Below are 14,297 nucleotides of genomic sequence, written 5' to 3'. Positions count from 1 at the left end.
TCTTCGCATGTGTTAAAAATTGAAGCGCTATACCTTTATAGACAAATATTGTCTATTTGGTGCATTTTCCAGAACAGTTTTAATGTTATCAAAAGAAATAGACTTTCGAGGCCATTCCTTGAAATTAATGGGTTTTAATGTTATTTGTAGACAAAATCTTGGAGTTTGACGCTTTTAATACCATCAGACTTTTTTTTTCAGTAGGTTTCTAGTAATTTGGTACAAGTTTTCGTGTTTATATTGTGATTAATGTTGTTGTTCGAAACGCAGAATTAAACTATCACATCGGAGAAGGTTTTTCATGTTACATGCTAATTATTATTAAGTACCTAAGTACTAATTAAAGTAAGTTAGCAATACATTCTCCAAAAAAAGAACTTCAAATGAGCAACTTCTTATTTTTGACGCAGTAGTTCGTACTGGTTTTCTGCTATTTGTATAATATTTCGGGGTGTTAAGGTTTCGTTTAACATTTTATAATAGAGGCATTTAGCAACAGTTGATGTTCAATTTACTAATTTAACAATATGATTTGACGAATAATTAGATGCCGGTTAGACAGAAATTAACCGTAACAGAACTGTGCGTTTGATTTATAATGCGTAAAATGTAACTTACTTAGATTATAGGCAGCGTGTCTTGTCCTACTGACTACTGTAAGTAGTGGTGGTAGGTAAAATATATTAAAAAATTGCTTCCCTTCTTTAAAATTTTACCGCACGCCACTCGATATAAACAATATGAAAGAATACAACACTGGGAACGAGAACAACGATGGAGGATAAAATTATGCATTTGAGCAGCTTTAATAATAATTTAGTCATCGCGTTTTTATTTTTATGAAAAATCTATTCTACTAATACGTCATAAATTCCAAGTCCGTTCATAATTTTTTTTTTTTTGACCCGTTGATAATTCAGGAAAAATTAAAATAACACTTTCTATTCGGAATTCATATAGGGGGTTTTTTGGATACGTCGGTGGGCATCCGGTATACAAATAGGGCGGCATAAAGCATATCACTACAATATTTTATTTTTTATATTTTGTATTAAATATCCCTTCTGCCAGTCTTCAGTAAAACACTAAAATAAGATCTTATTCTTAAGTCTAACTCTCTTTATATCAGTTAAAGCCTATTTAACTTTTCAATCCTTCTCTCCCGCCTTTAAATTGAATTGATTCTCTTCTCTTTGATATCAGCAAAATTGAATTTGTTGTCTCTTTCGTCGGCCGACGAAATAATACTTTGCGATAAAACTTATTGTTTACATCTCTCTTCGACATGAATATCCGGCCATATAACTTCTCCGTCTCCGGAAATTTGAAAACTTCGATTTTTTGCTTAATCGATTCATTCAATTTTCCCATTACTAGCCCAGCTGTGTCACTGGTGAAAGATGGAATGGAATTTGCGAGTTCAACTACCGATGGGGGCGCTGCGAAACGTAAACATTACTCGTCTTTATATATGAACATTACTGGCCATTGTTAACTGCAAAAATCACGAATACATTGGTAGCACCCTTCCTGACATGCCATGTCTACCTTTGTTTGTCGGTCTCATCACATAAAACAATACTTACACACTTTTCAATATGTTTCTATTTGTTTAAAGGCTCGCACAAGCTGAGTAGAACTAAACCAAACAAATCACAACGACATCTAATCAAAATAAGTGTCAAATTTTACTAGTTAAAGTGTAATTACAATTTAGCTGCCAGTGAGCTTTTCGCGAATAATTTGAATCCAGAAGGAGTTCAATATAAATAAAGCCATAATTACGGTAAAAGGTTGCATACAGGCTCTCAGAATAACACGTAAAACTATCCATGTTCTAAAACTCCCCCTATTAACTTCCAACGCGAAGTTAGCTTTGAATAACACCTGTAATCTGTACTACGCAGGGACAAAAGTATTGCACCTGCGCATGGACCACTTGCGGAACTGTTATTGGCTTGATTGGCTGGACGGCCGGTCAGTTTAGTGGTGAACGACTTTAGATCGGTAGTGTGTTGTCAAAATTCGGATAGTTTTCTAGTATTTCTGTTTGAAGAAGTACTTTTAGATGTTCTGTCGCGTTTCGGTAGTAAAGTTATCACCTATATCCGCGTTGTGAAAGGTAAGGGTGCTCAATTAATTCCTAACTTAACTGCAAAACTCTACATTAACGCAAACAAAACGATACCGCTTCACACGACCTTGACGAATGATGTGTTGATTTTTCACATTTGGAACACAGTTCCCAGTTATTATCAGTTTTATTGCCCAGTTTTCAAAGCAGGGAAATTTCTCTTTCGCTAATGTTTATGTACGAGACATTTCCTATGTGGAGACCTATCGTTTTTAGAGAAATCTTCCAAAAGCCCCTCCCCCGAATACTCCAGTAATTCATACCTTCAAAGACCAGACGTGATTACATACAGTGTGATATTGTATCCGTAATTACTTCTTTCGTTTAGGTACCAAGTTAATTGAGTGTGAACTTGAGGTAGGGCGTAATTATTGCGTTATTCTGCTATAAGTATAGGTACGTTGAGGTTTACACTTACATACGCATCAGGTAGATAGTTTGAATGATACCCAATAAGGACACGAAGTACGTTAGAACAGTCCTTATATTATCAAAACCTTTGCTTTTTTAAGTCCATTTAATACAAGTCTCAAGTGTCAAGTCCTTTTAAAGCATGTGTTTTAAAGCTTGAATCATTTCAAGGCTTCAAACTAAATGCAATCCAGCAAATTAAAAACACTTGGTGCAGCTAATAATATATAACACGTTAAATTATCTCATTAAGAACACTTTTGTCACAAAAGAATCGAAAACAAATTGCAATTTAAAATAGTACATTTTTTCGGTAAAAGTAAGAGTAACTTTATATAATAATAATACAATAATATAAAACACGTTCAATTATCTCATAACGAATACCTTTGTCACAAAATAATCGAAAACAAATTGCAATTTAAAATATGTAGTACATTTTTTTTGGTAAAAGTAAGAGTAACTTCATATAATAATAATACAAGAGCATTCGGTAAGAGATGATCCGATAGGAAGTTTTTCCGGTTTCATACTGGGTGCCGCCTCACAGATGTCGTTTTATTTAGGAATACTTAATTCGTAAAAAACAACAACAATACCATTGTTTTCGGCTTTATCTTAAAAATAACATTCCATCAAATAAATTGTTTATGTCCTTTTTTATTTTATCGTATTTACTAAGTTTTTGGCCACAAAAGTGAAACCAATATTCGAATTGTGTTCTTACTTGAAATAGTTGCTATTTATTTCCTAAGTTCGATTGTTTATTACGACGTTTGTCATTTTACCGTTTTGTAAAATTGTGATTTTACTCTGTTAAAGAGTTGGATATGTTCGGATTATCGTTATTTTCAGATACCTACTTGTAAAAGCCTCTAAAAATTGGTAACGATGCAGATTTCGATGTTTAGGCGCATGTTTACCTTGAAACTTTTTTTTCGTTAGTATATTTTTTAAAGAACTATAGTCTATACTTAGTCTAAGATACAACAAAATACCTTTATGTTGCAATAAAACTTTAATTTTTGTATTAGAGATGACAAATATTTAAACTAATTATCAGAAGCCCTATTTATTACCACCTAAAATAGTTGAAACGACCACAGTGCGCCTGGTCCCTCATCAAATTAAATTATCCACCTGAGGCCAAAGTGTAAGTGGAAAATTAATTAGGAAGCAATGTCTGCTCAAAATGAATTTACCGTCGAAACAATTTACAGTTTTAGGATTTTTAAAATGCAAATGAAATATCTGTTGTCTGTCTCTGTGAAGATCACTGCAACTTCTACATTTGGAGAAAAAACAAATATTCACTTTCATTCATTCCACCCACGGCTTCCAGACTTACGGCATAATTTTCGTTTTCAAAATGCCATATTCATTCAAACATTTAAAACTTCAATTTTATTTAGATTATTTCCTATTTAAGTCTCATGGTACTTATGTAGTAGTTGCTTAAAAAAAGCTCGACATAAGTCGAACCAAAAAATTCTAGTAACAATACGCATGGTATCAAGAAGAAAAATCCATACTGATCCTGTATCTATGAAAATCGCATTGTAAGGATTATCTATTGCATTTTTATTGGAAAATATACAAGCTGATTCAAATTAGGTGTCGGAGACAATCGGAAAACTCAGATTATTTAAAATACTAAAATTTTAGATTTTGTAAGTAAAATGCATATGGTGAATCCAACTCTGTGTCATTTATCTAGAGTTGTTATCAAGAGGGGGGGGGCATTTATGGGGTATACATAGAGAAAGCAATTATCGCTAATTACACTGAGGTTCGCCAAAAAGTCAATCTCTATCAACAATATATTTGATCTCGCCTACCAAGCACGTTTTTTCTATTTCGTACACATTATGAGTAAGTCAACAAAAGCGAAGAAAAACTTAATGTTTCAAAATGTAGTTTCTCAATTGGTTAATCATTACATGAGTTATCACGGAAGTACTTAGCTTAGTTTACAAGAGCCTATAGATCTCATATCACAGCTTGATGCCAAAGAACAGTTTTCTAGTGAAAAAAGCTGATAAAACTGTACAATTCTCCAAACTGGTTAGTTTGATGTGACATTCGTTCAAATTTCGATAGCACTGAAAAAAATATATTCAAAATGTTTCCATAGCTTTCCATCCATAATACTGCTTGTTTTTATACATCTATCAATCTGAATGTGTGTTAATTGCTGCTTTTGACTGTTGTTTTCCATATGAGGTCTGCGGGGCTCTTATGTATAACATTACGCCTAGAGTATTACAAGGAAAGTAAACGGGGTCCCAAATATTTCGTGCGAAGCAAATGTCAAAATATGTATTAGCTTTATAATGCCGATATATATAACGTCATCGAAGAAAAGAAGGTCGACAGAACTCCATTGAGAAGTAAACTACTAGCGTTTAAGAAAATTGATACTGAATTCTATATAAATTCACCCTGTTTCTCCTGTAAGGCCGGAGTCAAACGATTTTACGAAAACCCTAAAAAAGACGTAAGGCGTCTAAAGAGAACATAAAAATTATTAAACATTAAATTATGTTAAAATTTTATAACGTGAATAAAATAAATTATTAACTTCTGGATGTATCGGACGATGCATTCACTGGTTTTGTTAGCCGAAGTATTCTATAAAAAACCATTTCTCAAATGCCTCATAATAATTGAACCGATTGAATTATTTTCTTGGAAAAAACATACATTATCTCTAAGATATCAATATTATTTCATCTTCCAACTCCATTTGATAAGTTAATACTATTACACACACGAGATGAAAACCAAATTTACAGGTGATGTGGTAGGTATAAATAGCTTAATCTTCGCTTAAGAACTTTAATCTGCGAAAAATGACGGCTTGAAGTTAAACATCATTACAGTGAAAACCATCGACGGTGCATACCGATTAGGACTTTAAATCCGGCTTAACTCTTAATCCCCATTTAAGTCCGCCGGTGCATACATTAATGATTGTTAGTGCTTGCCTCTATCCCATTCGAAATGGTATTAATCGTTACATATGAGTCCTACCTTCAGTTGCGGCCACTTTCACTCGCGCAAAACAATAACTTTGCTTACATTTGTTTATTACAAGCGGAGCGCGCGTGCTAAATTTTGTCAAAGATTTCGTGAAAGATCGATTTGGAGTCTCCCCAAGAAAAGAAATATTTTCTAAAAATGTTCTCGTATAAATATAACTGGTGAAATCATCAAATTTAATCAAAGCAATTGTGCAGTACTAATAACATAATCAATTCATGTAAAATAAAAACCGTTAATTCACATAGAAAGCAACAGCCACTTTACTAAACTCGAGTCGACATAAAATCTGCTAGAACTTTTCTTTTTGTTTTTTAATGTTTGGATTTTTTGCAAATTGGGGCACTTACACATTCTTTCCACATTTTTTTATTATTAATTATTATTTTATTTCCACGTTCTCTGTTTTCATCCATATGAATACCCTAATGCTGATAGGTTGTAACCCAATTTAATATTTTTTTACAGGCGACAAAAAACCGCGTCTGTAATGTTTTTTCGTTTATCTGTTGCTTATTTTTGTATTTTTATTATTTCTTATTTGTTAGAAGCATATAGTAATGTAAGGTTTGCCACAAAACTATAATTAAAAATGTTTTTGGGAGTTAGTATCTATCATTACCTACAGTTTATCAAGTTCGTTTTCACTAAAGTTTGTTCAAACTAAAATTACTATTTTTGACCTAGTTTAATGAAACACTACAATTTTCACTAAAATAATTTTTTTCGAATTATTTTGGGGTGCTCTAAATCAAGTTCAAAATTATAAATAGGTAATATTTATCATATAAAATGACTAGAATAAGGGCGACAAAATTAGAACAACAAATTGCAGGCAATAAAGTTTTGTTATTAATTACTTTTGGTCGCCGACGCGGAATTGAAGCAATCGATTTTTGAACGAAATTCTGTGAAAAATTGGTCCAAATTTCACTAATTTTATTCATCAAAGCTTGTTTATTTGGAAGCAGTTGCGTTCGAATGCGACGTTCCACTTCCTCCCAAAGATCCAAGGGTTTAGATCTGGGGATTGTGCAGGCCACTCCAAAACTCGAACATTATTGTCTACAAACCACTGTTGAACAATTTGTTGAATTGAAGACGTTTGAAAGAAGAAGTTTTGTATTATAGCGCTGTTGGAAAATAAAACGCAGTGGCATTTCCAGTATTTAGCATCTTCCTTCAATTAATGTATTTTCAACACCTTGCTACAGATCAAGTACCTTTTTAAATTCAAATTCTTATTAGCATGACTAATTTACCATAGGCTAAGTTCAAAAAACTATAAAACACACAATTAATCGTAAGAATCTTTTCGCTAGCCCTTCGTGAAAGATGTCTTACTAACTACGTTTTGTTAGAAATTCCTAGCCAACAAAGACATAGAAATAAAAATATGAACACGTGAAAGTCGGAATTTTATCTCGGAAACAGTCGACCAGTGGAATAGACCCTTTCGATACATGTTTCTCACCTTCAAAGGGATTATTTTATTATTTCCGAAACTTGAACTGCGTAGAACCAATATAAAAATTAAAGTGTCGCGATAATACTGACACACTTTCTGATCTGTTTCTATTTGTTTAAAAGCTTGCAAAGGCTCAAATAATCCACCAGTAATGGAGAGTTATGAGAAATTATAAATACTGCCATGCAGTAATAAGTTTATCCTTAATTTAAACTGCATTAGCTTTATTTCTTTAACGAAATGAGTTATTGAAATGTCTAGTGTATTGCTTGGTTTGGCATTTTTTCAAACAATGACCACGAAGGACTAAACCATTTATCTTTTGCTTGCAGAACAAAATCTATGAAGCGGATGTTTGAAAGTAAAAATTGTTCAGAAATTGTCAAAACTATGCGCACTGGTCGTTGTCTAGAAGACTTCGTCTAGTTTACTGTTCGTCAGTTGCAGTGTTCAAACTCTTTGCGACTTMATTCGTTCGTTTTGTTCATAATTGCCAGTATTTCAAATTCRCTTTTMATAAATTTCATTKCCTAAGTAWWTCAGCCGAAGTAGTCGRWKATTTAACAATGGACCGGAAAGACTTCTCGGGYTTTGMTGCGTTTAACTAAAAAATGTCGGGAGTGTTTGTGAATGAACAAAGTTTTCTTTATTATTTCGCCATTGAGTAGGATGATTTTATTAAAACAACGTGATTTTCCGAATTGAACACTTATATGCACTGAGTAGGTACATGTTCACAACTGAATACTTTTATATTTGTAAGTGTTCATTTTGGCTTTCAATAGATCCAGAACATTCGGATCGTTCTTCGGGGATGGGAAGATTAATAGTAAATATAAAATAAACTGGTAGTCACTAAAAAAAATTGGCTGCTTGATAGTAGTGAGACTTTGATCTTTAACGGCTTTCACCTTGGCACTGTCTACTGACTTTGATCGTTGGTAACTCGATAATTATGGTAAATAAAGAATTTCGAAACTTTTTCAGCCAGCCTAAAGCGGCGTATTTACTGAAACTGTTTAACATGTTCAGTCAGTCGTCAGGATATTTCGCTATCCATCTGCGAAAGCTGTTTTTCACTAATTACGGTTGTGTTTGGTTCACTTTGAGCAAATGTGAGCAGATTTACCTCCATGAGAAAGTTTTGTCACCAATATGTGCAACGTTGAAATGGTCTAACGACAATAGCAGGTACCTACCTGACAGCGTGATGGTCGTATTGGAAACGCAACACGAGACATTTCCTATTGCACAAGTGTTTCCAATTCGGAAGTCAAGTAGTTATTCCCATAGATTAACTAAGTATTTTTATTTAAGGTTATTCCCACCCTTCTAACATTATCTGCGTTATAAGTGAAATGTTTACGGTGGATGCCTAATTTCCTAGAGCCATTCTGTGACATCTTAGAATTAGGAATTTCCGTTTACGAGTAGAATTATGTATTTTCTTTTGTTAAGTAGTACATGAGTTTGCCTTATTGTCTATATTAAACTGCATACACTGATAACGCCTGCAATAGTTTTTCAACTAGTTCTTTTCCAGGAATCTGCACTTTTGAAAGGCTCTCTAACTTTTTTCAGTAACTCACTTTTTCACGTAGTAGGTATTAGGCCTGGATAACTAATGCCCGGTTTCCGAACTCCAACATATCGGTTACATAAGCTTATGAGTCTCATAAACTACCAAAATCACGTCTGTTGGGGACTACCTTAAAACATAACCTGTGAGAAGGAATTCATTGTCCGTTAGTGAACAGTTATGCTGAATTCAGATAAAAACCCAAGAGCTTTTACATCAAATCTGTTGCGGTTTTTTGAAACATCTTCAAACCAAATGTTTACCGACCGATCAAAATGCGTTTTTTTTTTGGCGTCATCTAGCTTGCGATGCACAAAAGTGAAAGTTCTTTACTATCCGCTTCTTTTTTACAGGTATTTCGCACCTTCCGTACTACCAGTCAAAAATGGAACGTATCAAGCAGTTCCCTCTATCGGTCGAACTAAATAGGTACTTATCTAACGGATTGTTATGAGCCCGATATAACTTTGTCTGTCACCGTTCGGAAACCCATAAAATCTTATCGGTCTTATAACTTTAACCACTACATAGTTATGTAAACAATAAGGGCAAATGTTGAGAAACTGGGCATAAGTGAATTTTTTGTTGGCGCAGTGCTGCGCAAATGGCTTGGTGCGTCAACCCAACGCACCGGCGCAGTAGCTCAGTTCCGTTGCTGGGAAAATGTTGATGATCTTTTTTAACTTTTTTCTCGATTTATTTTAAAGGCTATCTATTAATAATATTTTTAAAATGTCTTCAAATTTCAGAATTATTCAGTTTTACCCAAGTTACTCTTTCTTCTAAATGCTCAATTTTCTAGTTTCAAAGGTATTTTCCGCGAAAAGTTATAAAATAAATTTCGAATCCTTCGTCGCTTTGACGAAAAAGTTTTGAAATCCCTTTCCAGCTTCGAATTTTGAACAAAAATCAAACAATTTTCTATCAAAAAACGAACAGAATAAGCGAAAGTTTAAGGTAGATTATTTGGAAATCTCGTCACCTCCATCCCTCTGAAGACTGTAGAGTTTGTTAAAAACATGTGGTTTTTTAGTTTCGACTGAATTTTTCTGTGCTTTACTTTCTACTCAAAAACACTCTATTTTGTAGAGTTTCACTTATTTTAAGTTTTACTTACGATCTGGAGGACTGACTCGAAAAATTACAAGATAAATTTACAGGTTTGTAAAAAATTTACAAAAACTTTTATTCCCATTACGCTTTTCGCCAAAACCGATCACAAAACTGAAAGTTTTTAATCGAAAACGCAAAAAAACATTATTTTCTCATGATTTTGTTCTTTTTTGTCAATAATAGAGAAAGTTTTGGCATCATTATGTGCAACGTTGAAATAGTTTAAAGACAATAACTGGTACCTGACAGCGTGAGGGTCGTATTAGAAACGAAATTCGATATTTATTTCCTATTGGACAAGTGTCTTGTGCGACAGTTTCCGATTTCGAAGTCAGGTAGTTATTACCCAGCGTTCTAACAACAGCTTATTCCCTTCCTTCTCTGCGATGAGTAAAATGTTTTCGGTGGGTGCCTAAATTCCTAGAGCTATTCTGTGACTTTTGAGAACTAGGAATTTTCGTTTTACGAGAAAAGGTGTGTATTTTTTTGCTAAGTAACACATGCGTTTGCCTTATTGTCAATATTATTAAACTGCATACACTTATAAGGTCTGCATTAGTTAGTAGTTATCTAATATGGTGTGGAGCACTATTTCGGTAAATAATCCAATTGTCGTGTTTCCTATCTTTTTTAAGTCCATTTTTCAGTTGTATTCTGTTTTGCTCTCATTCAGGGATATTAAAAATTATCATTCATCTGGGGTGGATTTTCATAAACTTTAAAAAAAATCTTAATTGTAATAATCCCCAATGCAAATTTTGCCAAAGTAGAAACAAGTTTCGCAATTTGCACCTGTTAGCAATGTTTACCTAGACTGATAGTTCACTAAATTACTTTACATTATGATTTAATAGCAAAGTCTCAAAGGTAATTTAGTTTTTAAGAGCTAATATCTTCGAGAAATAAGCTCAAAAATGTGCAAAGAAAATGTTTTCCGCTGCTGTTGGTTTTTATGATGGTTCTCAGTTTTTTCGTGTTGAGTACTGGGTGTCTTCGACGTGATAAAAAAATGACAATTTTGAAAGAAATTTGTTTAAATACCTGTTTTTCACCGTAGTCTCAGCACTAATGAATGTGTCTAGTGGCGTTGTTAATTAGACAAATTGCATTTGAGCTTAATCCAGGCTGCAGCTTTAGAAATTAGGTGTGCAGTACAATCACTCGCACATGTGATTTGGCCATTTGGGTTTCATTTTGTATACGTGTGTGCTTTGTGTCGCGTCTTCCATTAAATCAATAAGGCTGTAAAGTTGTGTTACAGGCCTATTGTGGAGAACAACAAACGTCATATATATTAATATATTAATGGGTATATAAACTGCTTGATCGATTAATCTTTTTCTAACGGCCTTTTGAAGTGAATCTGATTTATTAGTCCTGACCGCGATATTCAACCAAGTTTTCTCTGAGCAATGTTATTCCCCATATACTTCTTTTGACACCGAGATTATGACAAATTTGTAGAAAGTACTTGGCTTGGCACAATTGATTGACTTCAACTTTTAATATTCACCCATTAAGCACCAAGATCGACATTAAATTTTTAAATCCAAATTAATTTAATTGCTTAAATGAAACTAACCCAATATAGTAAAAGCTGTGTATGTTATAATATTTTATTTATACTTAAAATATATTTATTTCTTGTAATATACTGTGACGATTTAATTCTTATAAAGCAATTTATTTTTCGAAATATCATTTAAACAGTAACCGTCTAATTACAAAAACGTTTACATGTTTTTTTAGGAATTATATGTAGGCAAGTGTGTACTTTTCCGATAAACTGCCAAGGCAAGCTTATAAGGCGCATGTAAATATCGATAACAAAACCAAAAAAACGAATATTCAATTTGTTCTCTATAATAGAAAATAATGTCGTTTTCTTATCTAATCCTATTTTGTTTGTTTCGCTATCACATCAGCAATAAATAAAACTTGAAGATGGTTGATTTTCTTGGGAATTCGGTCTGGGCAGTGGTGAAGAAGAAGAAAAACTTTTTATCTACCTTTATAGCTACCTACCTCTTGGGCATTTGGTCTGGGCAGTGGTGCTCAAAGCAGCTAAAACAGTTTGTCCTTTTCTTCACCACTGCCCAGACCGAATCCCCAAGAAAATCAACCATCTTGCAATTTCGATATCGGTCAAGAAACTGAACTTATTAACAAATAAAACTTTAACGTAAAGCAGAAAGTAGACCCTAAGAAAAATAGTCCCTTCACTTGGTCAAAATTGGGTACACAAGTTCTCACATTGTGCACGCAATTTTGGAGAATGAAATTTTCAAATTGGCACAAAGTAGATTATCATCAATATATATTTTTTCAGTTCAATGAGTTTAAACTTTTTGTTATCAGAGTAATAATTTGAAATTATATTTGGCTCAGGTTAAATAATATACATGTATTAATGGAATATGATAACAGTTGATTAGAAATGCATTACTAGCTTAATTTATCAACCAAAAGTTGTTTTAATTGTAAAACTTTCTCATCATCTGGGGATATTAGGGATGGGATGAAATCATCACATCACACCAAAGGCGGATTTGGAAAAAAAAACTTAACTAAATTGAATGTTTTATTTACAGTTGTAAACATGGCTCTCTGGACGAAAGCCCAGCTGCTTCCCAACGAAAGCGTATATTTTCAACAAATTAAGAGCATTTATGGAGAACACTTCCCCATTGAAGTGCGCCATTATTTGGCACATTTCATAGAAGATAAATTCTGGTGAGTAAATATTGCATAGCACTAAATATCTTCTTCTAAGATTCATGTTCTTAAGATATACAGCATTTCTGGATTTTTATCATTTAAGCTTAAGTAATTATTTTAAAATTTTGTGACAATAGCTACTGTAACATTGTAAAATTGATTTGTTTCTGCAGGCACGAGCCTCTGCCCACTCCTGATCATCCTAGTTATGAAGCGTTCATCGCAAATGTGGTCGATCGTTTTATTCAAGAGATTGAAAATAAGGCTGAAAGTACCAATGACGCCCCCGAACAATTTTTAATAAAATTAAAATTGGCCGAGGCTGCAAAAATGTTCAGGCTACGTTACAGGTAAGTTTTTAACTAGTTTTGTTTATCCACGCTGAAATATTTTGGTTTTTGGAAGGTAGTACAATTTGTTTTGCCGTGTAATATTGTATTACAAATTGTAGAACTAACATAAGCAATTTATCCTCATGTGAAACTTGTTTTGCGAATTAATGCGGACAGCAAGTTTTTAGCATAATCTCTTGACTCAATACTGACAAAATCATTATGCATCTATAAGTAACGGGTTTTTATAGAACCATTTCCGGATAGGTATTTTTGTTTTCGTTTTTGAATGGGGATTTAGTAGGTGGTTGCGTAATATAGCCAACCGTGGTTAATTAATAAGACGATATTACACATCACTGTGTAGTAGATTAGATTACATTTTCGTCAGAATTTAATATAGTTTACCAATAAGTTACCATTTTTTGTTGGTACTTAAGTGTTAAAAATTTAAATCCATTTTTACCCTCCCAACAGGATTAAATGCAGTTTTCATTATTTATTCTATAGATTGCATTTTGTCATCGTGCATCTGATATGCGTTCATAGATAAATAATGAACGTCATTTTACTCATTCAGTTTTCGATTTTATTGTGCATTTCATTTCACCTTCGTAAGAAGAATAATGTACATGTGCTTTTTGTATATTTTCGTTACGACAAACGACTTTTAAAATTACAAATGATTAACTGTTTTGAGATTGAGTCAGTTCGGTTTTAGGAGGAAAATATATTTGGTGTAATCTCATTTTTGTAATAGCCCGTTGATTACACTCGATAATTTACATGATCATGATAACAAACATTTATAAGTTTCAGGGTCAATACCATGGGTGTCTTAAAAAATCCATCTAGTTCGTTTTTGGCTATAGTCAACTGTAGCTTGGACTTTTAACTAGCGACTATTTTTGAAAACTTTTCTTTTGCTTATTTATTTCTGTGCATACAACGTTCTATCATTTCCATAACGTATATATTCTATTGGGATTAGTTGGGGGTCATTCTAAAAATGTATCGTATTGTACGTGTTATTTTAGTTTGTCCCACTTGTAAGAGCCTGAAACTTTTTTGAAAGTTAGTAGTCAACCAATAGAGAGCACATTGAACCAAATAAAACGTACTCTGGAAATGTTGCAATTTTCGAAAAGCCATAAAAAGTATTTTGTTTTAAAAGTGTTATTATCTAAACACTAGTTGTAGAGGCTGTTTTGTGACTTAATTGTCACAACTTAACGGATTCGCTTTTAAAAGTAGTACAAACTAATATAATATCATTGTACAAGTTGGAGTTTTACAGCCTGATTTGGTGGCTTTTGATAAAGATTGTCATTATGTTGCAATACAATAGCGTTGTTGGCTGTTAAATTACATATTTAAAATAGTTTCATTACTATTAAAATTCCTTCCGAAAACTAAAGTTCTTGAAATCATTGGAACTGTATACAGTACCAAGGGTGTTCTAGCGGTTTTTCACATACAGGAACCGGTAGAAATTGATCC

General features: G+C 33.1%; 1 protein-coding gene and 1 long non-coding RNA gene across 3 annotated transcripts; one reads left to right on the top strand and one right to left on the bottom strand.

Moving 5' to 3' along the window:
• Window positions 1-285: 285 nt before the first annotated feature.
• Window positions 286-1,868, bottom strand: LOC125504392. Its single transcript, XR_007281466.1, has 2 exons — window positions 1,587-1,868; window positions 286-1,495 (listed from the first exon to the last, which is right to left on the bottom strand). It is a non-coding gene; the product is annotated as an uncharacterized LOC125504392 (long non-coding RNA).
• A 100-nt stretch (window positions 1,869-1,968) lies between these two features.
• Window positions 1,969-12,845, top strand: LOC125504391 (signal transducer and activator of transcription 5B-like). Of its 2 annotated transcripts, XR_007281465.1 has the most exons (3): window positions 1,969-2,122; window positions 12,339-12,480; window positions 12,639-12,844. XR_007281465.1 is itself a non-coding variant. In XM_048666269.1 (2 exons), the coding sequence occupies exons 1-2, from the start codon at window positions 12,347-12,349 to the stop codon at window positions 12,817-12,819; spliced, it is 315 nt and encodes a 104-aa protein (XP_048522226.1). In that variant the 5' UTR covers window positions 12,339-12,346; the 3' UTR covers window positions 12,820-12,845. The 2 variants fall into 2 exon arrangements, 1 of the variants encoding a protein (XP_048522226.1); XM_048666269.1 differs by lacking the exon at window positions 1,969-2,122 and having other exon boundaries at window positions 12,639-12,845.
• The last annotated feature ends 1,452 nt before the right edge of the window (window positions 12,846-14,297 follow it).

Source organism: Dendroctonus ponderosae, unplaced genomic scaffold (assembly GCF_020466585.1).
Source record: "Dendroctonus ponderosae isolate FM_Combo_2020 unplaced genomic scaffold, Dpon_F_20191213v2 Dpon_F_20191213_443, whole genome shotgun sequence".
NCBI lineage: Eukaryota > Metazoa > Arthropoda > Insecta > Coleoptera > Curculionidae > Dendroctonus > Dendroctonus ponderosae.
This window is presented reverse-complemented; position numbering and strand designations above follow the sequence as displayed.